This window comes from Pelobates fuscus, chromosome 5 (assembly GCF_036172605.1).
Source record: "Pelobates fuscus isolate aPelFus1 chromosome 5, aPelFus1.pri, whole genome shotgun sequence".
NCBI lineage: Eukaryota > Metazoa > Chordata > Amphibia > Anura > Pelobatidae > Pelobates > Pelobates fuscus.
This window is the reverse complement of record NC_086321.1, coordinates 379,560,506-379,587,760: the sequence shown is the minus strand read 5'-3', so window position 1 is coordinate 379,587,760 and position 27,255 is coordinate 379,560,506. Positions and strand designations below refer to the sequence as shown.

Here is a 27,255-nt window from a genome sequence, read left to right as displayed (position 1 = left end):
CAGGAGGAGCACCATTGACAATTCAGATAGTAAACGAGTGAATGCCAACCTTGGTATTCAGATGCTTCTAAATACATCTCCCAGCATGCTCAGTTAGGCATAATAAGCCATCACTGCTCCCAACCTAAGATTTTAGTCTGGATAATGAACACAGAAATTAAGATTTGGTAATTGCTTATTTCACTCCAATCTTTTATTCCAATATCTGGGTGGGGTAGGTGGAACTATGCAGTATCAGAGAGTTCATGCTACACACTTTTATAAAGTCTGTGAACCAATTTATTCAATTTTATGAGAATTTTAGTATGCCAGGAAAAAGTGAGCAATGCTAACCGATAATGTTTTAAAACGCTCAAACCTCTAGTACTTTCATAATAATAATAAAATCCATAGAAAATGCATCTGAAACTGCACAGCTGTGCGTGTTCAGCCTTAAATAAAAACATGTTGGTTTCACAGGCGAATGCTTCCACAACAGCCATCCGGAAAGCACCGAGTTGGCATAATAAAATAAATCAGATAAGTCAGAGTTTAACACCTTGTAATAAACTCCAGATATACTGAACAGTTATCTAAAACTGTGGTGGGATTTGACCCCATTTCACCGGTTAATTTAATGTTTCCCCTTCTTTTTAATAAAGTTTCACGCACATTTAATCCATTCAAAACTAAGGTTTTATGTTTTGGATTTAAATATATAGTGTTATTTTAGGTTACAGTTGGCAAATTCCAAATAATACTTGCTGGACACAATAACGATAATCGCCACTGAGCGTTTTTTTTTTTTTTTTTGCGTGTTTGAATGTTCAAGAGTTTCATGTCAACCACCTTTTTCCCTCCACCACTGGGACGCTTTATGGCTGTATATTTAGGGGGTAGCAATTTATGTTAAAACACATTAAAGGATTAGAGAAAGATCTATTTGTGGAATGGGCAAAGTTTAATCCCTAGAATTTTAAAACAAACATATATCGTGTCTTGGGAATGAGATCCCCCATTAACCTTTTGAGCACCAGAAATGACTGTAACACAAACAGTGATTGGCAACAAAAGGGTAAGTGAAACACTTGATGCCAATGGTAACTAGCGCTAACACCATAACCCTTCTAGTGCCAGGATGGCATATATCTCCTGCTTGCAACATGTAGAGTTATGGTCTCCGGGATTGTGGTTCTGCATGGATATTAAATAAAATTCAAAAAATTATGGTTAAACGTTTCAAATCTAGATATATGTATTATATATTTTTGGGGGTTTCTGTAAACTGCATACCGTACTTTAATGTTGTGGGTTAATACAAGGATGCCAAAATGACAACTCGCACCCAAAAATGATGGCGCTTGCCTTTGTCTGTGGATGAGTAACCTTTGATGCAGTCACTGCTTTGGGCAACTCATGGAGAAGTGAATACCTGCAGGACCGGCACATGGGGCTTCTCCCTCACAGAGCCCTAAAAGCAACATAACAGGGTTGGGGACTGGCTGAAAGCTGGCTGAAAGGGGCAGCTCCTTGAGGGCGATGTTTTTTGCATGCCCCCCAATCAAAAGGACTGCTCTTAGGCCCGGGGAAGCCGGCACATCTCGCACTGGTCTGTACCCGCCTGATTCATAAAGGTGCAGTGCAAACAGGACCACATGGCAGTTGCAGGAACATGTGTGGTTCCTCCAATCGCTCCAAATTCTTGAAGTTCAGAGGGCTGAACACCAACGGTGCCTGAGAAACAAAAAAAAAACAAACAAAAAAATCAGCAGGTGGATTACATGTTTAAAATTTTGCCTTACACAGACATAATACAAAGAGCCCATTCTTGGCCGAACTTGTTGTAAAGGAAGACCAGGATTGGTTATTATGCCCTTTCAGCACAGCTAGCGGCAGAAAGTATCAGGTGGCAGTGTGATCATTGTAGGCTTTGACTGATTCCCATAATGCATCATTACCTACATGTGGGTTTCACAGATGCCCAGGGGTTTTCAACCATGGATTCAATATGAAGTAGAAAGGAACCCCCTTATTCACACCTACCACAGTGTAATTAATAAAAGCCCAAATCCAGCTTGTGGACACATGGTGCGACACTCCCTTATTCTGGATCCACCCTCCACCCTCAGAATAGCTCTCCCCACAACGTCTGACCAGCCAGAGATGTTTGACAAGCATTACAGTACAAACAAGTTAAGCTGGACATCCCTCCCAATAGATGGTATTATGGTGCTTTAAAAGGAACTCACTGCACAGCTGTTCGATGGTTGCCCACTGCTCTGATTTCTTCCAGGTTTCGGCAAGCTCTTCATTCCTGGTCCTCACGGCATCCAGGAGTAAACTGATACTATCCTGCAGGTGAACAGAGTAAGAATCAGTCCCACAGAATCCACAGTGTGATCCACTACAAGGTGAGTGTGTGACTCCTATGTTGAAACTATAAGAGAAGAATTCTTACAGTTTGGTTTATTAAAGGGACACTCCAGGCAAGCCGACCACTTCTGCCCATTGGAGTGGTCTGTGTGCCAACTCCCACTACCCTTAACCCTGCAAGTGTAATTATTGCAGTTTTCTAAAAACTGCAATATTTACCTTGCAGGATTAACTCCACCTCTAGTGGCTGTCTACTAGAAAACTATACTGCTCTATAGGAAACTATACTGTGCTAGAGCGTCGCTGGACGTCCTCACGCTGTGTGAGGACCTCCAGCGTCGCTAATTTCCCCATAGGAAAGCATTGAAATGCATTTTCAATGCTTTCCTATGGGGAGCGCTAATGCGCATTAGGTCTCCCCGGCCGGTGGGCGGGATCAGTCTCGCCCACTGGCCAACGCAATCAGAGGGAGGAGCGGAGCGGAGGAAGAAGCAGCGACGTGGGAAATCGTCGCTGCCTCAGGTAAGTTACTGAAGGGGTTTTCACCCCTTCAGCAACCGGGGTTTGGGGGGTGGGAGGGAGAGGGGACCTGCAGTGCCAGGAAAACGGATTGTTTTCCTGGCACTGGAGATTCCCTTTAACCCCTTAAGGAGCAAACTTCTGGAATAAAAGGGAATCATGACATGTCACACATGTCATGTGTCCTTAAGGGGTTAAATATATTGGCAGTAAGCCTGGTAACTGAGAAGCCAAATTGTACACTCCAAAAAAGCCACATAATCTCTATTCTGCGTTCACTGAACCCTTTACCATCAGTGCTATCCAAAACACTGTGCCTGCACCGGTGCTCTATTATAAACATCTCTGCTGACTGCACCGTGATATATATTTTTAAACACCTCTGCTGACTGCACCGGTGAATGAGAAACATCTTATTTATCCTTATTACCAGGCAGACAATCTCAGCCCAGTTCCACACTCCCTCTCACTGTGCAACAGGATCCAGCCAATGGGCAGCTCATAAAAGAAGGGTTGTGTGGTTTGCCAGCATCATTACCTTCCAAGCCAGCACTGGCAAACAGCGCAGGGAATTTGGCTTGTGACAGACTGCAGCCTCTGATCATTGTTCCAGTAGACGGAACAATACTCAAATATGGGGATTTCTAGGGAACAATATAAAAACAATTGTGTGTGTTTGTGTGTAAAGTTACTGGAGAATTGCAGTAAAACACTGCAATGAAGGGAGCTCCAGCACAATATTAACATTTTCGTAAAATTTGTTTTGTTTATTTTAACTCAAAGCCAAGCTAAAAAAAAAAAAGTAGCAACAGAAAAAGAAACGTATTTTAACCCCTCAAAAGGACTATAAGCACCAACAAAGCTTTAGCTTAATGAAGCAGTTTTGGTGTACAGATTATGCCTCTGTAGTTTCACTGCCATTTAGGAATGTTTATGCAGCCCCAGTCGCACCTCCCTGCATGTAAAATGCACAGCCTTCCTAAACACTTCCTGTGAAGTGACCTAATGTTTAAACTTCCTTTAATGTACAGTCTGTATATCCTGCTCTGTTACTAGCCCCCAGTGTTGGATTAAAGTTCAACTAATACAGGAAAAAATGGAACAGAAGTGGAGAAATTGTGGTAAAATGAATGCATGGTAAAAGTGCCAAAAAGGCCTTGATCACACACGTCGCATCTCAAAAGAGCCTTGTGGTCATTAAAGGGAAATTGAGGCACAAATACTACTTTAATGCATTTGATATGTTTTAACCTCATTAATGTGCTGTATTGTTTGCATTCTTAAATCTTTATAGTTTTTGCATCTATAGCCACGCCCTCTGACTCCAGAAAAATACTTCCTTATCAATGTACATACACAGCTCAGCCAATGACAGCACTGAGTGATCTGAACTGCAAAACAACCTGCATTAGAAGCAGAGGACACCCAGGGATATCACTACCTGTTTGTAGTAAAATATTTATTTTTGTGCAAAAAAAGTATAAAGATTTGAGCATGCAAAGACACAGTGTATTCATATGGCCAAAAACAAATGCATTAATATTTTGGTATCTATAGTGTCCCTTTAAGGAGTTAAAATTGAACCAAATTATTCTTACAAAAAGGTTTAAATTGCACCACTAGATTCCTGTAATTTAAGACACAGCCCCTTTATTAACAGATCGCTATAATTAAAGGCACAACCCCTTTTCCTTCTAGATAGCGGTGATAAAAGGTACAACCCCTTTTACAATAGATCTCTATAATTAAAGACCCAGCAACTTTGTTACTAGATCATGGGATTTAAAGGTACAGCCCCATTCCATCTAGACTGCTGTAATTAAAGGCACAGCCCCTTTATTAACATATCTGTACTTAAAAGCAAGGCCCCTTCTTAATAGATTGTGGTAATTAAAGGCACGACCCCTTTGAAATGGGCAAGGACTATACCCTGTAACTTTCCACAACCCCATTAAACCTGTACATTAGGTTGGTTTACTGTTGTACTCATGATACATCACTGAACACAAATATAAGTGTGCAGAACTTGGAAAATAACATTCTTAAATTCCTTCACAATTTTAGATTTTATTCATATTAAATTATGTTTCACATATAAATATTTAATTTGAAATGAAAGCCCTATAACTCCTGAACAAAATTATATATAATAAGTACAATAATAAAGATATATAATAAGTGTGGGTGCACTTTACATGAAAGCACAATTTCCTCTGTCCATCAGTTTATTTTTTTCTTCACTAAAGCATCTAATTCTTCTGGTTTCTTGTCTTACGGGAACTTCCTGCTCAGCCAGGAGCCGATCTCACCTGAAAAGCACTGCTTAGCACTGATGTAAATACAGATCTTTTTTGAATCAGATGCTGACAGCACAAAAAGCCTTTAAAGCCAGATGCTTACCTGCAGAGGCATAACCTCGTTGGTTACCAGGAAAAGAAGCAAATGAAAGTCAGAGATGATCTCAAGAAAATTGGAGGTTAAATTCTGGGAAAGGTAGTTGGCCAAACTGTGGAAGTCCTTAGGGAGAGAAAACATGAATCCAGGGGTTATTGCAAATCTCTGCTCTGCAGCTTTTTAATGGAGTTCACTTCACTACAGATTGAATGACCGTTTGTGCCACCAATAAAACCACCAGTGTCCAATGTCCATTCCCCTTAACAGCACACAGAGCCCCACTAGACTAAGTAAGGTCACAGATGCCAGAATACTGGTAGTCTAAAGTTATTCCTCAAGCATGGCTGGCAAAGCATGATGGCAGTTTCAGTTCTACAATAGCCAGTAGGAAAGCTTATATAGAGATCTTAAAACACATCTTACATGAGAACCTACATCCCCCTACAGGTCATCTCATGCAGTTACAAGCAAGGTGCATATAAAACTACATTTGACATCATTCTCACCTGAGTTTCACCCAGGGCATCTCTGTTTTCAATGGCAAACAGATTGGAGGAGGTGCAGAACGTGTAGACAGGATCCTTGGGGAATGTGGTCGTGATCTAGAAGGTGGGAAGGAAAGTTTGTAACAATCACATAGCAGGCTAAATACACCCTTTTGACGTTCCCTTAAACAGTTAATATTCCTGCATTAGCACAGGTGAGTCAATCAAAAGAGATTGTACTATGATTAAGGCAGGATGCCGAAATTAGGCAAAAGGGCCCTAGGCACATTTCAGGGCTTAAATGCTGTCTGCAATGTCCTAAATAGTGTGGCCACTTTTGTTAATCAGCCTCTTTAATAAAATTTTAAAAAAAATTGTCACACTTCGTTACAAAACGAGTAAAATGTAACAGGCCAACACACTATTTTATTTCAACGAGTATTAAGGTTTATTGTTTGGCCAGAGACAAAATGTAAAGCAAGGAAGGAATACAAAACAAAATAACACACGGCTTAACTTTGCGGGTGGCTAATGGAGACTGAAATCATATATACATTTTATATAGTAGAATATAATATATAGACTGGAATCCTGTATACACACACACACACAGACACTATATATAATCTGTAGATCCAAAGTAATACGGCCACAGATATACTCACGTCAATGATCAAATACTCTACGGGAAGTGGTCGTGCCAGTTGGGTGATTTCATTGCCAAATTTGTCTACGTCCTGCAGTAGTGAAAGAAGAAGCAATGAGCTAGCAATAGATTACTATTACAAATTATATTTATTTATTGCCACACATAAAATATGCTAATCAGGCACCTGGCAAACCAGTCCTCAAGACACTATTACTAGTCCAGGATTTAGGGATTACCCAATTGTGTCTACGGTGTATTTAAAAATACAAAACTTTATACACAACTGGGTAATCCCTAAATCCTGGACTGGTAAGGGTGCCTTGAGGACTGTTTTGGGAAGCACTGGGTTCACATGATGTCATATCCCTGAGCCTGCTGCAGGTAACATAGCATGCAAAGAATGGAGAGTGAGGTTTCCTGAGTAGATGAACAGGGAATGAATGCTATTCTAGATGAATTACTGCTCATCTTGCAAGTCACATGATTTTTTTTTTTAAAGTGTCTAAGTAGTAAAAATGTATACAAATATACGTAAATAATTAAAGGAATACAAATATTAATGAGAGCAGCCTGGGTCTTGGATAACTTTTTGATCATCTCTGAAGATATTCTTGAGCTGGGATACTCATATTATTATTATTATTATTATTATTATTATTATGAGGACATATGAATGTATGATCTAAAGTCACATTAACGGAGATATCTAAAGTAAAAACATAGTTTCCGTTTCATTACAGGTTTTGCCTTTTACCTGAAATCAGCCAGGTGAATTGTGTAGGACTAACACAAGAGGTTTGCCTTGACGTGGCAAGTGAGCTTACACTTTAATGGCCATTAGAGTGAAACTAAAATCCTGTTATTTAAATGTGTATAGGGATTTGGGATAGTGTGCAGGTAACTTTTTTTGCTCTTGTTCTATGTATATGGGTTAAAGACGTCTATAGCTATTGCTGCCGCCCAAGAGACGCACAGTAATTTGTGTGTTACCAAGACTGGCCTTTATCAAAGAAGACTGACCTTATAGAAGACATCAGGCACATACTGTTCACTGCTGGATTCTTTGGCATAGCCCAGCTCTGAAGCATCCCTGCAGGGAAGCAAGCACTCATCCCGAACCAGAGCCATGCACTGATTAGAAACCTGGTATCCCTCGAAGTGCACCTGGTTATCTGGTCCCCCTGAAACAAGCAGCAAAGGAACAAAGGTCTTAGAAATAATTACATCGGTCCTCGTGATAAATTTATTACCTTATTTTTCAGATTTTTGTCAATCTGCTTTTATTATTAAGGTCTATAGAAGATCATTACATGCATCGAAAGATTCAAAAGTCAAGAAGTATACACGTTTCATAACAATTACAATCGTGTAGCAGAACCTCAATTATTTATTTTTAAATCAGGCAAGGCTTGCATTTTCTAAACTGGAAACGGAGGCTAAGCTTGTAAAACATATATAGCTAGCTCGACACGTGGAGTGTAACTAAAGAATATAAACAGTTGTAGTTACTACACCTTGAATAAGCTCAGGGATTTAAGGAAGGAATAAAGTGCAAAGTACCAAGTTTGGGAGATAATGGTATGGCCCTAAAAGCAGGTATGGCAACAGGATTTACTTCCATTCAAATAAAAGTGATGGAGCAAAACAAGCCATAAGAAAACAAAATAAAACCATAAAAAAATTAAACAATAAATAACAAACCAGGGTGATGGCTACGGAGACAGCAAAACCCTAATGTTGAGGTTGTAGGTCGCCATATGCGAGGGCTCAGACATTTAACCTACTCCCATAGTTGGCAGATTTAAAGCAGTAAGAGAATATCCGCTGGGTTGAGCATCTTGATATCTTCAGGGAGTGGCGTCCCTGCAGCCCTGAGCTAGTCGATAGGCCAACACCTCAATGCCACAAACTCAGGAGCTCATTGAGGTCAAGACCTTCTCTTGTGGGAAAATGCGACAGTTGCAGGTCTGGCGATGATGCCAATCATGTTAATTTTTAATGGAAATAGTTTGGAGTCATAATTCAGGTTTCAGTATTTTGAAAATGAGAATAAAGAAAGCCAAACATTAATCGGTCGTGGAGATACAAAGAGATGCTTAGAGAGGACTATACACTACAGGGGAGTGCAACACAGTATATACTGCTAGAATAAAAAAACAAGTGGGGTTTATTCATTAAACAGGTAAAATTGGTGAGCTGATAACCAACTTGGTCGAGATCAAACCTCCAATCTCTGAAGCCGGATTGTTAATCAGCACATCTGCCAATTTAGCGAATGAGCCCCAAGATTTCATGACACAAGTGAAGTGTTGCAGAATGTTTTCTGAAGCCAAGTTCAGGATTCCACGTTGCTTCCTTCCAACCTATGAGCACTGCAAAGGGAGTCAGTATTGCATCTACCTGTGGCCACAACAGTGACAAATTTGGAGCCAAAATGTCCATCTGGCGACAAACGGCACAGGTTTGGGTGTTTGTTTTGGAAGTATCCTGCCGTGATGCACTCCTCAGCACTCAGGAAATACGAATCCTGGAAAGGGGCAGAAAGTTTTATTTGTGACTGGCAGATTTTAAGACTTTCAGCTGAGCGTCTGCAGGAAACGGACATAACTTACTTTATTTCTACTGTACCGGACAGTACCTTTCCTTGTGTCTTCTGAAACAAGATCTGTAAAAATCCAGCCAACCTTAACAGAAAATGAACAAACAGTTTGAACCGGTTTACAAAGAAACTACATTTCAAGAAAGATATTACAACACAATTACCATCGAGGGGAGAATACAGACTTTATATCCAAATATTATACAAATCTGTATCAAAGCTATTTCTGTGCTGAGGTATGACCGTAATAAAGAATGTAAAGTAGCTTTGCGATATTCTTAGATGGCAGACCATCCAGCGCACACATTCATGGGACCTATTGCATTAAGGATATTGGGAATTCATGGGACCTATTGCATTAGGATATTGGGAATCCATGGGACCTATTGCATTAGGATATTGGGAATCCATGGGACCTATTGCATCAGGATATTGGGAATCCATGAGACCTATTGCATCAGGATATTGGGAATCCATGGGACCTATTGCATCAGGATATTGGGAATCCATGGGACCTATTGCATCAGGATATTGGGAATCCATGGGACCTATTGCATCAGGATATTGGGAATCCATGGGACCTATTGCATCAGGATATTGGGAATCCATGGGACCTATTGCATCAGGATATTGGGAATCCATGGGACCTATTGCATCAGGATATTGGGAATCCATGGGACCTATTGCATCAGGATATTGGGAATCCATGGGACCTATTGCATCAGGATATTGGGAATCCATGAGACCTATTGCATCAGGATATTGGGAATCCATGGGACCTATTGCATCAGGATATTGGGAATCCATGGGACCTATTGCATCAGGATATTGGGAATCCATGGGACCTATTGCATTAGGATATTGGGAATCCATGGGACCTATTGCATTAGGATATTGGGAATCCATGGGACCTATTGCATTAGGATATTGGGAATCCACGGGACCTATTGCATTAGGATATTGGGAATCCATGGGACCTATTGCATTAGGATATTGGGAATCCACGGGACCTATTGCATTAGGATATTGGGAATCCATGGGACCTATTGCATTAGGATATTGGGAATCCATGGGACCTATTGCATCAGGATATTGGGAATCCATGGGACCTATTGCATTAGGATATTGGGAATCCATGGGACCTATTGCATCAGGATATTGGGAATCCATGGGACCTATTGCATTAGGATATTGGGAATCCATGGGACCTATTGCATTAGGATATTGGGAATCCACGGGACCTATTGCATTAGGATATTGGGAATCCATGGGACCTATTGCATTAGGATATTGGGAATCCATGGGACCTATTGCATCAGGATATTGGGAATCCATGGGACCTATTGCATTAGGATATTGGGAATCCATGGGACCTATTGCATTAGGATATTGGGAATCCATGGGACCTATTGCATCAGGATATTGGGAATCCATGGGACCTATTGCATCAGGATACTCTATATTTAATATATAGAAATCGGGATTGGTTCTTGCCTTTCCAAGTCCAAGTTTGGCTGCTATCTCGTCCACCACTTTAGCCTTTGGATCATCAAGCAGCTCCACGCTGTTCTCAGCTCCAATCTACAAAACAAAATAACAATATACAGTGAGATGCACACTGGAACTGTGACATTTCTGGGCACATTATTGTAAGATTGGAAATCCCAGTGTATTTTCCCTGATAAAATAATTTCTGAATAATGAACATTAGATTTCTTTTCCACGGTTTGCTGGGTTGTGATTGTAGAGAAACAATATTTAGAGCCTTTCCATTGGCATCAACACCATATGGGCAAGCATAAATGGTAGACATGGGTCCAGAGAATGCAATGTTTTGTTCCAATGTCAGCGATACTGCACAAGGATTCCAAACACCAGCTCACATCAAGCCTGGTCAGTGACTTGTGTACTTGGTGGGTGGCCATTTAGGACTAACCTGTGGAGGTTCATAGATAGCAGCTACCTCTGCCCGAAGACCCAGTGGAATATCTTTGTGTTCGGTGTAACGACCATAAAGGTAGCCAATGCGCTGGTTGCCAGTTTTGCGCCAAAAGTCCAGAAAACGATCTGCGATTGTATGGTTCTCAAACATAATATTATCCACGTGTCTGTATTTCTAAGGTGAAATAATGAGAAAAGTTAAAATAACATTAAAAGTAAATGTTAATTAAATTGTCAACTCATAGTTACTAGTGTCGAAAAGAACATACAGGACATCCTACTGTATCCCTGCTTCCCAATATTGTTCACACCCACTGCATAAAGTTCCACAGAAATAGCTCACTGGTAATCTAAACAAAAAATGTCATACAATGAACCGTACCTGTCTGTTAAGCGTGATGGCACTCGGCTGACATTTGGTACATATCCCTTCGGGCCATGGGGAGTGCCCCTCGCAGCCAGATTTGATTTTACAGCTGATATTTTCCAAGGCCACAAATTTCCCCCTGAAAACAGACAGATTGAGATATTAAAGCCGCGTTACTTAATCTGTGTTAACCCAGGTAATTGGGACATCAATCTAGAACAAGAAGCAGGTTTGGGTTATGAATGCTTTAATCTCTAACAACATGATCTAACTACCTGCTGACATTTTCTGCCTTTGCACCTTAATGGTAAGAATAACATTTCAGGGGGGCGGAGCCAACGGCGCACCGAGGCAGTCGCCCTTTCTGAGCGCTCCGCACAACGGGCACTAAAGACCCCAAAAACAAGCATACCCGACACCCATCGACCCAAACCAACGACGGGCACAGCGTCTGGGCACCCTGCTGAACACGCAGATGCCTTTTTTTCAGCCGTCGGGCACGAAACGCCGGAGCAAGGGGCAAGGGGCCTATCGCACACGCGACCAGTACCTCACCAGGGAGCTGACAACGTGGCTTGAACAAAGCCCGCAACCCACGGAGGTAAACTCCCCGATAGCTGCAGATATGGGACGGAGGTCCAACAAACTGACAGCAAGCACCCCCACACTTAACAGGGACAGCAGCAGCATACTGCAGCATCATCCACCCGCACAGGCCCAGGCTCCCAAGGCAACCTCACCTAAAAGGTCTGACGATGAGGACTCCATACACAGCACAACTGAGACCACTGCAGGCACCTCGAATGCACAAGCCCATAGTGCAATAACCCCAGCGACGAAAATGGACATCCAGGCCATGTTAATGGGACTCCAAAGAAACCTGCAAATCATGTGGCAAGCAGACCTGAAGGGGCTGGCAGCAGAGGTACAGACACTGTCGGCCCGAACACAGACCACGGAAAAAGAAGTAAAAGACCTGAGCCAAGCCCTGAACTCACTGACAGACAAAGTGGCCCAGTTACAAACATCACAAGCTTCTGTCGTCAGACAGGTAAACATCCTCGATGATAGGGGTAGGAGGAAAAATATTAAGATCAGGGGGGTCCCAGAGTCCATACCTTTGGACGAACTGCCCCACTTTGTAAGACGCTTGGTGGCCTCGCTCATTCCTAACAAGCAGGCGAAGCATTTTACGTTTGACGGGGTGTACCGCATTGCTAAACCCCAAAAGGCACCCAAGTCGGCCTCTCGGGACATAATCCTCCGCTGCCAAACCGTCACAGATAAAATAGCCCTAATAACGGCCATAAAAGGGAAAACGCCATATGACTTTGAGACTCACCAAATCACGTTTTTTCAGGACTTATGCAGAGATACACTAGCATGGCGTAAGAGTTTGCAGACCATAACCACCACCCTGCGCACAGCGGGCTTGACTTACAGATGGGCAACCCCCAGAACGCTTTGGGTGACCAAAGGAGAGCAACACTACAGAATCGCTAACGGGGAAGAAGGGCAGGCCTTGCTGCACACACTGGGACTCTACAACAACACTACCGGTGAAGACGACTCGCACCCAGAACCAATTCCCTGAAACATGAACTGTTCAAAGACCAGACCTTCAGTTCTTGTTATTGTTCAAGTTTTTCTATGCTCTACTCTCCTGTTTAATGCACCACACTGAGTTATGTTTAACCTGTATACAGTCAGCTCCCTTTCTCTAACGACGTTAGGTTGTAACTGACCGGGTACCCGTAAGGCAACGCGGCAGCGGATTGCCGTTGACCCCCCCCCCTAATGTCTCAGGGTTAAGAGGCGTAGCAACCGTTGGAACACATTACGCCTGAATGGTACAAGCTTTCACTCACACAGACCTCCATTGCCATCTTTGAGAACCCCTCCTCAACACGGCTCAGACACAAATATCTTGGGTTATAGACAACCCACACATAGACGATACTCAAACTCCTAGTTCCTACACTAGTACATTCACCTATGCCTCTCCACGACTAAAGGGGACAGGTGTCTTCATAGCGCAACCCCCGTACCAGTACCATCTCGTTATAGGTGCAACACCCTAATTTCACACTAGACATGATACGCATAGTTTACACTGGTATTGAGACCATGTCGTTATAACTATTTAGCCTTGTATGAAAAAATGTGTACGATCACTCTAGCCCCAATGGCAGTATATATTGATTGTTGAAACGTTTTGTAAGACTGCTGTTGTGGCATATTTCAAACTTGTAATATTGAACCGGCACTGAAAAATAAAGATTTACAAAAAAAAATAACATTTCATGGATTTTGCACACATGAAATAGAAGAAAAATAAAAAAGTGAGCAAACTTTTAACTTTTCACTCAATTCAGATATTGCCAGATACAGAATAAAAAGGTGGTGGGGAATAGTAGTGCTTGAACAATTATAGAAAACCTTTCCATTTTAGTGAAGCCGGGGTGCTGGTACCATTTGAACCATAGGCACAGAGGCCAATACAGCTGCTGCTGTAAAACATAAATATATGATCCACATGGTCATTAAAGTGAATGATTAATATATCGAACTGGCTTTCAGATGTACTAGGCAAGAAGCAAAGGCCATGTTTCAGAATGAAGACAAAACTACATGCGATTTATGTGCCTGATGAATGAAGCCAACAGAAATAACGATGCTATGTAGACACAGACAACTTTAACATTCCACTGGTTTCCAGTGACTGATTCACATTTACAGATTTTCCAATTAATAGCGTTTCATACTTATTACAATACAAATCCCACTTTGTACAGAATGCTACAATTTCTGGAATGGTCATCACTTACTTGTCCGCACCTCCGGTCAGCTTCCTGATGTAGGCGTGGAAGGACATGTGTTTGACTGGGGGCTCTAAATGATTTAGATAATCCTCATCGAAGGGCTGTGAGCGATCAAACACAAAATGTAAACATCAATCTAGCCCCCCTCCCCCTTGAAAAAAAAATACAAAAGAACTGATGGAGACTATAAAATGATAAAAGGGCCTTACCTCTAGGGGTACGCAGTGTACACATTTACCCTGAGGTCCATGGCGACATCTGGATGGAGACAATTAAAAAAAAAAAAAACATAAAAAGTTAGCAGGTTTGGGTTTATGCTGATTAATTTGCTATCATGAATGCATGTCACAACACGAAAAAAATGTAAATGTGATAAATGCTTTCTAAATATTTGGACATTGCACTTTATTCGTGGAAAACATAAATGAATATAGATCACACCCCGTTTTAGAAATAAACTTTACATTGTTAGCAATTTGCAATAATGATATAATCACAAACAAATAATGAATAACAAATGTTAAGACATACTACAAGCCAAAAAGTAAAAAAAGAAATACAACATAAACGGTTTACAAAAGCAATGTTACAATAAACTGTTTATCTCCTGCTTTTTTCGAGTGCTGGTACTTATCATGCCAAGAAAAAAAAAAAAAAAAGTTCATAGCTCAGGTCTAAAAATGATTGTTTAATATAATAATGAGCATAATAATTATTTCAGCAAGTTAAGTAATAAAGAGGAAGACTCATCCCCTATTAGTATGTGACAGGATAACCTTCAGTTAGTCTCTATGGTCTTCCCGGCTTCACTCCATACAAAGAAACAGTGAATACCATAGAGACTTACTGTTGGTTTTCAAACACTGACTGACCCACGGTGAATGGGTGTATGTATATGTCTGATGGATCCTATCTTATACCAGAGGTAGAGAAGAAGTTTTTCATTTTTTACATTTCTACATTTTCTTCATTTAAAACCAAATATTTCCTGTCACAACTTGAAGAAATAATTATTATATTAACCCCTTAAGGACACATGACATATGTGATATGTCATGATTCCCTTTTATTCTAGAAGTTTGGTCCTTAAGGGGTTAAAAACAAATCTGAGCTGACTGTTCTTTAAACCCCCTTATTAATTAATAGAAGCCTGCACAGAGCATTGTGTTAATGAATCCTGACCCTATAGGACAAGGTATAGAGAGCCCTGCAATGCCTTGTAAAATAGCCTGTGTTAGCAAGGCAACTTTATTTACTGGATGTGGGCCATGTGCACTGCAAGCAGTATTCACAGAAATACCAGCACATCCCTTAAAATACTCAAACAATACGGAATTGCAGTTTTAGGGTACAGAAAAATCTATATATATATTTTTTGAAAGAAATACCGTTTAATGCAGCCGACATATAATGAAATGTAGACATACACCTCACTTTATCTGGTTTTTAAATTCAGTTGGTTGTTGTATTCACTGGATAATCTGGCAGTATAGGCCGGGGATATATTTTTCTAAATGCCTAGGCACAGCCATACACATATACAATTCTTCTGTAAATAGCTTTTTGTTTAAATCTTTTGTAAAAATCTTCTAAATGTTAATGTTGGTCAGGAACATGGAAAGCACCAACTAGTCTTCATTGGCTCATAAAACCTAAAATCTATGTATGGCTCTGTATGCATTATCAGCTTCATTAAGATGTAACAGTGTGTCTGTGCTATGGAATACCTGCTGGTTAATGTATTATTATTTATATAGTGCCATCACATTCCGTAGCGCTGTAGCAACAACACTTAGAATTCTAGATGTAGTTTACAATTTCCCATGGTACACTTGATTTATTATTCAAATTAGCCATGAAGTTGTGCTTGGGGTGCACTAGGGGAACAAGAATGCCCAAGAATCAAGCTCTCAAACACCATAGAGCATCATGGGACGATGGTGGCCCATGCTCCAAGAAATGCACTCCTAACTCCAGAAGAGTCCTTATCAGACTGACCTGTTTATTAACCCATATACAACCTTTCAGAATGCTTGTTTAGAGACCCATAGGGCAGGCTTCCATTTAAAACTTAAATTTACTTAAATGATCCTCTCTCTTCGGATAGGGAGAGAATTATCTTATCACTAACCCTGAATTTAGCATTCAAAAGAAGCAGAATGTAAAACACATTATGTGAGAAAAACAGAATACGGCACAGGGGCAACTATGGCAAGAAACATGGCACAAGTGCACACACCGACCTCACTTGTGGAGGAGTGCCTCTTAATTAGATCCACTCTGAAACACCTTATCAAACTACGGCAAGAAACATGGCACAAGTGCACACACCGACCTCACATGTGGAGGAGTGCCTCTTAATTTGCTCCACTCTGAAACATCCTATCAAACTACGGCAAGAAACATGGCACAAGTGCACACACCGACCTCACATGTGGAGGAGTGCCTCTTAATTTGCTCCACTCTGAAACACCCTATGAAAATACGGCAAGAAACATGGCACAAGTGCACACACCGACCTCCTGTGTGGAGGAGTGCCTCTTAATTAGCTCCACTCTGAAACATCCTATCAAACTACGGCAAGAAACATGGCACAAGTGCACACACCGAGCTCCTGTGTGGAGGAGTGCCTCTTAATTTGCTCCACTCTGAAACACCCTATCAAACTACGGCAAGAAACATGGCACAAGTGCACACACCGACCTCCTGTGTGGAGGAGTGCCTCTTAATTTGCTCCACTCTGAAACATCCTATCAAACTACGGCAAGAAACATGGCACAAGTGCACACACCGAGCTCCTGTGTGGAGGAGTGCCTCTTAATTAGCTCCACTCTGAAACATCCTATCAAACTATGGCAAGAAACATGGCACAAGTGCACACACCGAGCTCCTGTGTGGAGGAGTGCCTCTTAATTAGCTCCACTCTGAAACATCCTATCAAACTATGGCAAGAAACATGGCACAAGTGCACACACCGACCTCACGTGTGGAGGAGTGCCTCTTAATTAGCTCCACTCTGAAACATCCTATCAAACTACGGCAAGAAACATGGCACAAGTGCACACACCGAGCTCCTGTGTGGAGGAGTGCCTCTTAATTAGCTCCACTCTGAAACATCCTATCAAACTATGGCAAGAAACATGGCACAAGTGCACACACCGACCTCACATGTGGAGGAGTGCCTCTTAATTAGCTCCACTCTGAAACACCCTATCAAACTACGGCAAGAAACATGGCACAAGTGCACACACCGACCTCCTGTGTGGAGGAGTGCCTCGTAATTAGCTCCACTCTGAAACATCCTGTCAAACCACTTAAACACGAGTTTGATTCATTTTAGTTTCATGTTACATGAAAACCTGATAGAGCATAGACATAAAAATAAATATTCTACAGGTGTGTCTGCACAGCTGATGTTTCTGTTATGCAAATTTAAGGAGCTTCTGTGGCAGGGACCAAAGCTGAATTGCTTGGTAAGCATTCCTACATACAGCTGGGGGTCTTTATTTCTATAGATCTTTCCATCCTGCTTGTTCAGATATTGGTCAATTTCATCCTCCACCACCTGGGGAGCACTCATTGGTCGACTCTGGGTCAAGGCTGATGTATCCATAACCTCCGTGGAGGGTCCAGCAGCATTCCTTGGAAACAGAAATAGCATGTCCCCATGTCTGTAATAAAAGGAAAATAGAAATTAGGAAAAGACTTGGGAATGAGCCACAAGGAACCAGCATAATCTGCATTCTCTATCGCCACTGCATGTGACTGGCTTCATAAGAGTTCATAACGTCACATAAGGTGTCTAATCAAAGTGTATTTAGCAGAATGTGACTTTCATCTGCCGCATCTTGTTATTTCCCCAATACCAATCTTTTGGAGTGTGAAGATCTATGAAAGATCCAGAAAGTGACACGTATCCTGATGGCTACCTCAGTCTGGAGCTAAAGATAACAGTGAAGGGGTCCAGGCACATTTATTTTAACAAAATGTACACTGCAATGTTTCGACCCACAAGTGGGCCTTTGTCAAGCTTGTGGGTTCCCTTTGTTCCAATAAATGTGCCTCAAGCTATTGGAGTGTTTGGACCTCTTCTCGATTATCAAGATTTCCGTTTGTGGGGATTGTGCTGGCCCGTGGTCTGGTTTAGCACCCTTAGCTTATGTGGATTGAGTGCGGTTCCTATGTGGTATATTGTGGAGCTAAAAAAGACCTGAAGATGGAAGCCTCGTACATTCAGAAGAAGTGGAGGAGTTGATTGGGCGCACCTTGCAGACTTTGGGGTTAAACCATTAACAGCTTAATCCATTGAGATAAGAAAGGACCCGGGACCTCCTCACACTACAACATCGTCATTGCGATAAAAGTGTTATGGTGCCCGGAGTGTCCCTTTATCCTCCATTGTTGGAAAATTGACACAGTGGAGAATCTTTTGGGATATTTTGGACTTAAACGTGCAAATTGCTGGTCAATCCTTCACAATTTTTGTAAAGTGAATTAACCCCTGATATGTTCACTCTCTCTAAATATACCGCACTTCACTTCAATGGCACTGAAAAACAGATGTATAAAACATATTGGCATTATTTACAATGGTATTCAGTAAATTCCTCAGTGCGTTATGATTGTATCAGAGAATGATTATGTATATACTAAGCAGTCTGAATGTGTTTTGTTCACGTGGAAACAAAATATAAAGCTTTTTGTTACCCATAAAAGATTTTACTATGTTTTGGCGTCAGACGTCTTAAGCCACAGTCACATTTACTTTGACACATCTATTGTAAAAAAGAAATCACTTTATAGACAGGCACAGACGTGTCAGAGTGCTATTTCTGTCAATGTCCTCTTTGACACTGGGTTTCATTAGAGCTGGCTCTGCAAGCAAACATTTTGGCCCCAAATAGATTATCTGGAAATCCAAAACATTCCTCTTCCTTCCAGTTAATAATATAAAGTTCCAGATGATGTCGAAGGGGAAAACAAGTAAAGATGTTCCAGAGTTGATTTTAACCCTTCAGGAGCCTGTGAGATGAGAGATAAATCCCTTGCCACTCGGACACATTCAGTGCTAAACTAACTCTATATACACTGGAGGCAAACTATACTTGTAACTAGTACCATAAACTAAATAAGCAGACACCATTTTCAATAACATCACCATTCACACAACAGCAGTGGGAATAACCAACTTACTTGATTTTGAGAAGGTTCAGCGATTTGTTTTGTGAAGCAGATATTTCTCCTGTACGGTTTCTATTTACATACACAGAGAAACCATTATTTCTAAAGCCAAACTCTTTTGCTACCTGGAGGAATACAACGAGGAGACAAAAAACAAAAATCTCTTTAATGTTGGGGCAGCGATGGGTAATAAGCTCCAGGAGACAAATCAGTTTATTTAGAATCATTATTGAATGAAGTGTGGAACAGGGGGAGGGGAGGAGAGTTACCCAACAGCTTTATTAAGGATTCAGTGGATTACAAGTCATAGAATTCTTAAGTTGACAAACAGAAGACTGTAACTGGACCCCTCACAGGGCAGGGCTTATATCAATTTACATCCAGGCCTGCGAGACATTCTCGTTCCCAATCAATAGTCAAAGTGCAAATGCTATCCTTGGAGTTCTGGTGTCTGCTACAGAATTGATCTCTACTGGAGCACTGGATGTTCTTTCATGGCGATCCATACTCAAACAGTAGACAGAGCTTGCTTTCCATATAAGTGGGGCTACATAATGACAGCAACCCAGAATTACAAATTAAATTATTATGATAAACCCCATTTACGTTTGACCCTACTAGTGTCCACTTAATGGAGAAACAAAGAGATGTCACCGATTCTCCAATTCCTTGCTAAACAGGAGCGCTCAGTGATCGCAGTGGAGTGACCCAGTCACCACCATTTCCTCTTCAGCTTCTGTCTGCCAGGAGTCCACGTCAGTGTTGTACTCCCACACCTACCCAACACCGACACTGACAAAATACCTTTTCCCCAATGCTTTAATCAGCCTGTATATACTGCACTATGCCACAATAGGTTTAAAAAGTATGAGCGACTAATTTGAGCATTTTAAATTCTATAAAATATGCATAAATGTATTTTAGGGCATCCCAGAACAGCACTCTACAGACAAAACTGTTGTTTTGTCTTAAAGGGACACTATAGTCACCGGAACAACTTTAGCTTAATGAAGCAGTTTTGGTGTATAGAACATGTCCCTGCAGCCGCACTGCTCAATCCTCTGCCATTTAGGAGTTAAATCCCTTTGTTTATGAACCCTAGTCACACCTCCCTGCATGTGACTTGCACAGCCTTCCATAAACACTTCCTGTAAAGAGAGCCCTATTTAGGCTCTCTCTATTGCAAGTTCTGTTTAATTAAGATTTTCTTATCACCTGCTATGTTAATAGCTTGCTAGACCCTGCAAGAGCCTCCTGTATGTGATTAAAGTTCAATTTAGAGATTGAGATACAATTATTTAAGGTAAATTACATCTGTTTGAAAGTGAAACCAGTTTTTTTTTTCCATGCAGGCTCTGTCAATCATAGCCAGGGGAGGTGTGGCTAGGGCTGCATAAACAGAAACAAAGTGATTTAACTCCTAAATGGCAGTGAATTGAGCAGTGCAATTGCAGGGGAATGATCTATACACTAAAACTGCTTTATTTAGCTAAAGTAATTTAGGTGACTATAGTGTTCCTTTAATTTTGGGTAATTATATATATATATATATATATATGTACTGCAGGTTTCTAATAAATGTTTATGATAAACAAAATGTTCTCTGTACAGAATGGATTTACAGCCTAGAGTGACTGCACCACAAATGGACAGTGATCTTTACAATTATTTTTTTTTTAATATCACATGGAAAGCCATCACTCATTCAGTTACTAAACTACTCACAAACGTTGGCTTGGAAAAATAATCCTCTATGGCAGAAATATTGGAATATTTTATAAATGTATTCATCTCAATAAGAAGATTGTCATGCACACATGCGCAGCTGGGCACAATGCCATGAATCTTGTAGAGAAACATTTCATGGCTGCGCTATAATTAACCATTTCCTTCTCTTCCTTGGAAGTTTAGCTGCCTATTAAGCATCAGCAATGCATCATCAGGCGCCATCATTAATTGAGACATCTGCCAGGGCATAAACACTGTTCCCTTGGTGGGTCCTTTTTCCTTGCAATGGTTTTTCCAGTTTCTCCTTCCCTATAAGTCGTCAGGTGACCAGCCCCACTCTCCAATGGCTGTAAAGCAACATACTAACTCAAATCTTATCTTGTTGATCCTGAATATTAATTGTGTAACACTGTATCAATGACCGTTTCTCAAAGACTAGCAGACCCAGACTCACCCTCACTAAACCAATCTATACCATTGTGGGTGAGGAAAGCCAATACGAGGAGAGGTTACCTGAGAACAAGAGGAAAAACTAGAGAGGGGATCCATTAAAAAGACACTCCAGACCACAAAGCTTTAGGGGCAAGCAGGAGGTCTCCCTTGTCTCAATTCACAAAAGTGTCTATTTCAAGAGCAATTGGCCCTTTTATTAATTAAGAAAGTGTGCCCCCAGGCAGTCAAGCTGACAGCCAGGGCATCTTCTTGATTCACACCGCTTGAACAGTTGCTCGTGTGGAAGTGAGAGCTTAGTTTAATGGTCCACTATGAGAAGCATGCTATAAGGTGATCGGTCACTGCATCCAATTGGCACATGCACCAATTTTATCCAGAGAGGAAGAGAGACATTATCGTCAATGAAAGTGCGGAATGGAGAGAAAGTTAAAGGGAAACTATAGTCACCGAACAACTACAGTAGTAGAGGAAAAATTACACTTAATTACTGCTTAATGTATTTGTTCTAGTGAGTATAGTCAGTCCCTGCAGTTTTTTTGCAGTAAACACTGTTGGTTTCACTGTTGGTTTCAGAAAATGCAGTGTTTACATTACAGCCTAGAGATACCTCCACTAGCAACTCCTCAGATGGCTGCTAGAGGTGTTTCCTGAGGCAGTGCTGCACAGTGTGTCTGACATTCAGTGTCACCACCCTCTGCATTGAGACACTGAACTTTCCTCATAGAGATGCATTAATTTAATGAAGATGCTGATTGGGCACGGCATTGTTTGGCTCTGCCCTCCGACCCGCTTCCTTGGCTGAGATCATCAGAATAGAGAATCTCAGCCAATCTAATGCTTTCCTATAGGAAAGCATTGTAATTGGTTGAGAGAATCACTTCTGATGATGTCAGCCATGGAGGCAGATCAGGGACAGAGCCAGCACCAGCAGTCTGGAATAAAGATAAGATTTTACTATATTTAAAGGGAATCTCTAGTGCCAGGAAAACAAAGCCGTTTTAATGGCACTATAGTTCCCTACAGTGCCAATCTCCCTCGCACACCCCTCCCGCGGCGCTGAAGTGGTTAAGACCCTTTAAGTCACTTACCTGAATCCAGCACCGATGTCCTTTGGTGCTGGATCAGGCTTCGCCTGGGGAGACCTAATGTGCATGCACGGCAATGGCCACGCTCACATTAGGATTTCCCCATAGGAAATGTAATTACCGTATATACTCGAGTATAAGACGAGTTTTTCAGCACATTTTTTGTGCTGAAAAACACTAACTCGTCTTATACTCGAGTCAGTTGTCTGTATTATGGCAATTTACATTGCCATAATACAGACATGGACCGGGGGCTGTCAGGAAGCTGTTACTTACCTTCACAGCAGCTCCTGTCAGCTCCCTTCTCTCTCCTCCGTCCGTGCAGCTCCCAGGTCAGCTCCCTCTGCAACTCTCGCGAGAGCCGCGGGGTCAGAGCGTTGCCACGGGTTACCGTGGCAACGCTCCGCGCGGCCGCGAGAGTTGCAGAGGGAGCTGACCTGGGAGCTGCACGGACGGAGGAGAGAGAAGGGAGCTGACAGGAGCTGCTGTGAAGGTAAGTAACAGCTTCCTGACAGCCCCCTCCTACAGCCCATCCACTGGACCACCAGGGAGTGAGAGCCCCCCTCCCTGGCCAGCTAACAAGCAGGGAGGGGGGACGAAAAAATTAAAATATTAATAATAAAACAAAAAATAATTAAAATAATAACATAAAAATAATAATACAAATAATAATAAAATAAAAAAAATAGTTACCTAAAAAAAAATAACATTTAAAAAAAATATTAAAATAATAATTAAATAATAATTAATAAAATGCCCACCCCCCACCAATGCTCTGCACTCATACACACACACTGCACATACACACACTGCACATACACACACTGCACTGCATTCATTATAAACACACTGCATTCATACACACTGCACTCACACACACTGCACTCATATACACACACTGCACTGCATTCATTATACACACACTGCATACACACTGCACTCATACACACACACTGCACTCATACACACACTGCACTGCATTCATTATATACACACTGCATTCATACACACACACACTGCACTCATATACACACTGCACTCATATACACACACTGCACTGCATTCATTATACACACACTGCATACACACTGCACTCATATACACACTGCACTGCATTCATTATACACACACTGCACTCATACACACACACACACTGCACTCATACACACACACTGCACTCATACACACACACTGCACTCATACACACACACACTGCACTCATACACACACACACTGCACTCATACACACACACACTGCATTCATACACACACACACTGCATTCATACACACACACACACTGCATTCATACACACACACACTGCATTCATACACACACACACTGCACTCATACACACACACACACTGCACTCATACACACACACACTGCACTCATACACACACACACTGCACTCATGCACACACACTGCACTCATGCACACACACTGCACTCATACATACACACTGCACTGCATTCATTATACACACACTGCACTCATACACACACACACTGCACTCCATTCATTATATACACACTGCACTCATACACACTGCACTCATACACACACTGCATACACACACACAGCACTCACACACACACACTGCATTAATTATATACACACACTGTAAATAAATATTCAGTTAATATAATTTTTTTAGGATCTAATTTTATTTAGAAATTTACCAGTAGCTGCTGCATTTCCCACCCTAGTCTTATACTCGAGTCAATAAGTTTTCCCAGTTTTTTGGGGTAAAATTAGGGGCCTCGGCTTATATTCGGGTCGGCTTATACTCGAGTATATACGGTAATGCTTTCCTATGGGGAAAAATCTGATGCTGGAGGTCCTCATGCAGAGCGTGAGGCCGTCCAGCGTCAGATACTGGACCAAAACGTCCGTTTCAATTCAGGAAGCCCTCTAGTGGCTGTCTGGTAGATGTTTTACATTGCAGGACTAAGTGCAAAAGTGACACAGCACCCAGACCACTCCAATTAGCTGAAGTGGTCTGAGTGCCTACAGTGTCCCTTTAGGGCGGGAGGGGGGGGGGGATTGTTTTCCTGACTTTATAGTTTTCTTATAAGTCATCTTTGCTTTTTTTTTTGAGGAAAAAGTAGAAACTTAAAGGACAGAAACAATGAACATCTAATATCAGAACCAATTTGTGGATGTTCAGTCCAATGCAATTATTTATAACTTTTAGTGCCAGGAGGGATAGGCCAAATAATCGACAGGAATAAATAGCTCTAACTATACCAGTGTAAGGTTTGCCAAAACATATCCAGTGACTGGTACATATGCCAGACGTGTTTGTCATTGTCACTGTACAAACATGGAAATCGCTGTCAGGAAGGAACCTACCTTTTTAAGAAAAGTTGCTGCTGATTCACGTTTGCTTGCATCAATGCGCTTTACTCCTTCTGGAGACTGAACACGAATTGTCTACAGAAAAAAAAAAAAATAGTTTATTCAGAGTGAAAAAATACTTGTAAATGATTTATTATGGCATATACCACATTCACCAGGAATGTACAGTAAACACAGTTTGGAAAATAATAATGACGTTTAGAGACACGGACAACAGTTGGATGATGTCCGTTCTGGAGCATAAATGAACTGCAGATACTGATGAGATTAGATGTCCAGGAAATGCTATGTCCACAATATTCCAAACATACAAAACCAGGGATTGTGGGAAAAACAAATTATAGGCAAAAATGCCAAATTCTCCAACTCCACCATTTTTACAGCTTGGCTAAGCTGGCCTAAATTTACCAATAGAATTGTCAGCTGTGCATAATTTCTGATTTAGACAATATATCACACAGGGTGTGGAGCACACAGACACATCCAGCAGCCCACTTCACTGACACAAGAACAAAAACATAGCACGACAGCAAGATCGAGAACAAGCACACAGTTTCACTCACTACAGGGTGAAATGCAGATAATTCCAAGTAAATTTCACCTTTTAAGGCAAATCTTCACACCTGAAATCACTTTAGACTCCAGACAGTTGACATTCCAGAGAATAAACCGGACAATTTTGCATTTAAATATTGTGTGGACCGGAAGTTTCTTTTTATGAGCGGTAACTTGTTTACAAGCCTGATAAACCTACTTAAAACACAGTGATATAAAAATATACAGCTAGGATCTATCACTGTATGTACAAACACAGAATATAATGTGCAAATATTAGAGAGAATGACAGTGCGTGCTACACAGAGAGAGAGAGTGAAAGCGACGGTGAGTGTTGTATTATTATTATTAATAAAGCACCAACAAGTTCTGTAGCGCTGTACAATGAGGGGACTAACAGACAACTATTTGTAACCAGACAAGTTGGACACACAGGTACAGAGGGATTGAGGGCCCTGCTCAATGAGTTTTCATGCTAGAGGGAGTGGGGTAAAGTGACACAAAAGGTCAGGGTAGGGTAGGAAAGTAGGTTGCTAGGATAGTGTTTATTGAGGGCTTAGTGTTCTAATTTGATGACCGTTTCAGGAGAGGAATCAGAGTGCGGGGAGGGAAAACTGTTCACAGTTTAATTGATATGCTTTCCTAAAGAAGTTTAGACACGGAGTGTTGTGCAGAGACACGGAGTGTTGTGCAGAGAGTGACAGTGAGCATTATACACAGACAGTAGCTTGAGTGACACTGGCGCTCTCTCACTCCCCCGAGTTCTCTCTCACTCCCCTGAGTGCTGGGGCTCTCTCTCACTCACTCCCCTGAGTGCTGGGGCTCTCTCTCACTCACTCCCCTGAGTGCTGGGGCTCTCTCTCACTCACTCCCCTGAGTGCTGGGGCTCTCTCTCACTCACTCCCCTGAGTGCTGGGGCTCTCTCTCACTCACTCCCCTGAGTGCTGGGGCTCTCTCTCACTCACTCCCCTGAGTGCTGGGGCTCTCTCTCACTCACTCCCCTGAGTGCTGGGGCTCTCTCTCACTCACTCCCCTGAGTGCTGGGGCTCTCTCTCACTCACTCCCCTGAGTGCTGGGGCTCTCTCTCACTCACTCCCCTGAGTGCTGGGGCTCTCTCTCACTCACTCCCCTGAGTGCTGGGGCTCTCTCTCACTCACTCCCCTGAGTGCTGGGGCTCTCTCTCACTCACTCCCCTGAGTGCTAGGGCTCTCTCTCTCTCACTCCCCTGAGTGCTGGGGCTCTCTCACTCCCCTGAGTGCTGGGGCTCTCTCACTCCCCTGAGTGCACACTCCCCCCCCGGGTACTCACAATAGTCTCCGCCATGTCCCTCGCTCCCCGGGCCGCTCGAGCTCGGTACCCGCCGGTCTCTCAGGGGATTCCCGGCCAGTGACGTCTCCTGGCTGCCGGTTCGGGTGGACTAGTGCTCCCAGAACTCCTTCCCCCGCTGGAGGTGCTGCGTCAAGGTTCCGGGACCGAGAGTTCCGCCTGGAGAGCGAGTGCAGCGATCAATGTGTTCCGACTGGAAACAAAGACACAGAGAGAATATTCTCTCAGTAAATAAAATAAATATAAAATATAATACACAGTGTATAATATTATCATATCATTACATTCACACACAGACTGTGTATAATGTAATACCACTTAATGTTATCTCACATATATATTATTATTATTATAATAGCCAAATTTGCCACCCTAACTCCTCCCACAGTTTTTACACTACATAAACAATATGTATATATATATGCACCAAAACGTGCA

At 41.9% G+C, this 27,255-nt stretch overlaps 1 protein-coding gene across 1 annotated transcript; it reads right to left on the bottom strand.

Moving 5' to 3' along the window:
• Window positions 1-919: 919 nt before the first annotated feature.
• On the bottom strand, window positions 920-27,000 carry NPLOC4 (NPL4 homolog, ubiquitin recognition factor). Its single transcript, XM_063456298.1, has 17 exons — window positions 26,800-27,000; window positions 24,931-25,011; window positions 19,322-19,434; window positions 17,620-17,799; window positions 14,338-14,386; window positions 14,135-14,229; window positions 11,322-11,445; window positions 10,935-11,114; window positions 10,493-10,579; window positions 9,012-9,083; window positions 8,800-8,926; window positions 7,420-7,580; window positions 6,416-6,487; window positions 5,772-5,867; window positions 5,278-5,388; window positions 2,229-2,337; window positions 920-1,713 (listed from the first exon to the last, which is right to left on the bottom strand). The coding sequence occupies exons 1-17, from the start codon at window positions 26,812-26,814 to the stop codon at window positions 1,556-1,558; spliced, it is 1,830 nt and encodes a 609-aa protein (XP_063312368.1). The 5' UTR covers window positions 26,815-27,000; the 3' UTR covers window positions 920-1,555.
• Between the last annotated feature and the right edge of the window lie 255 nt (window positions 27,001-27,255).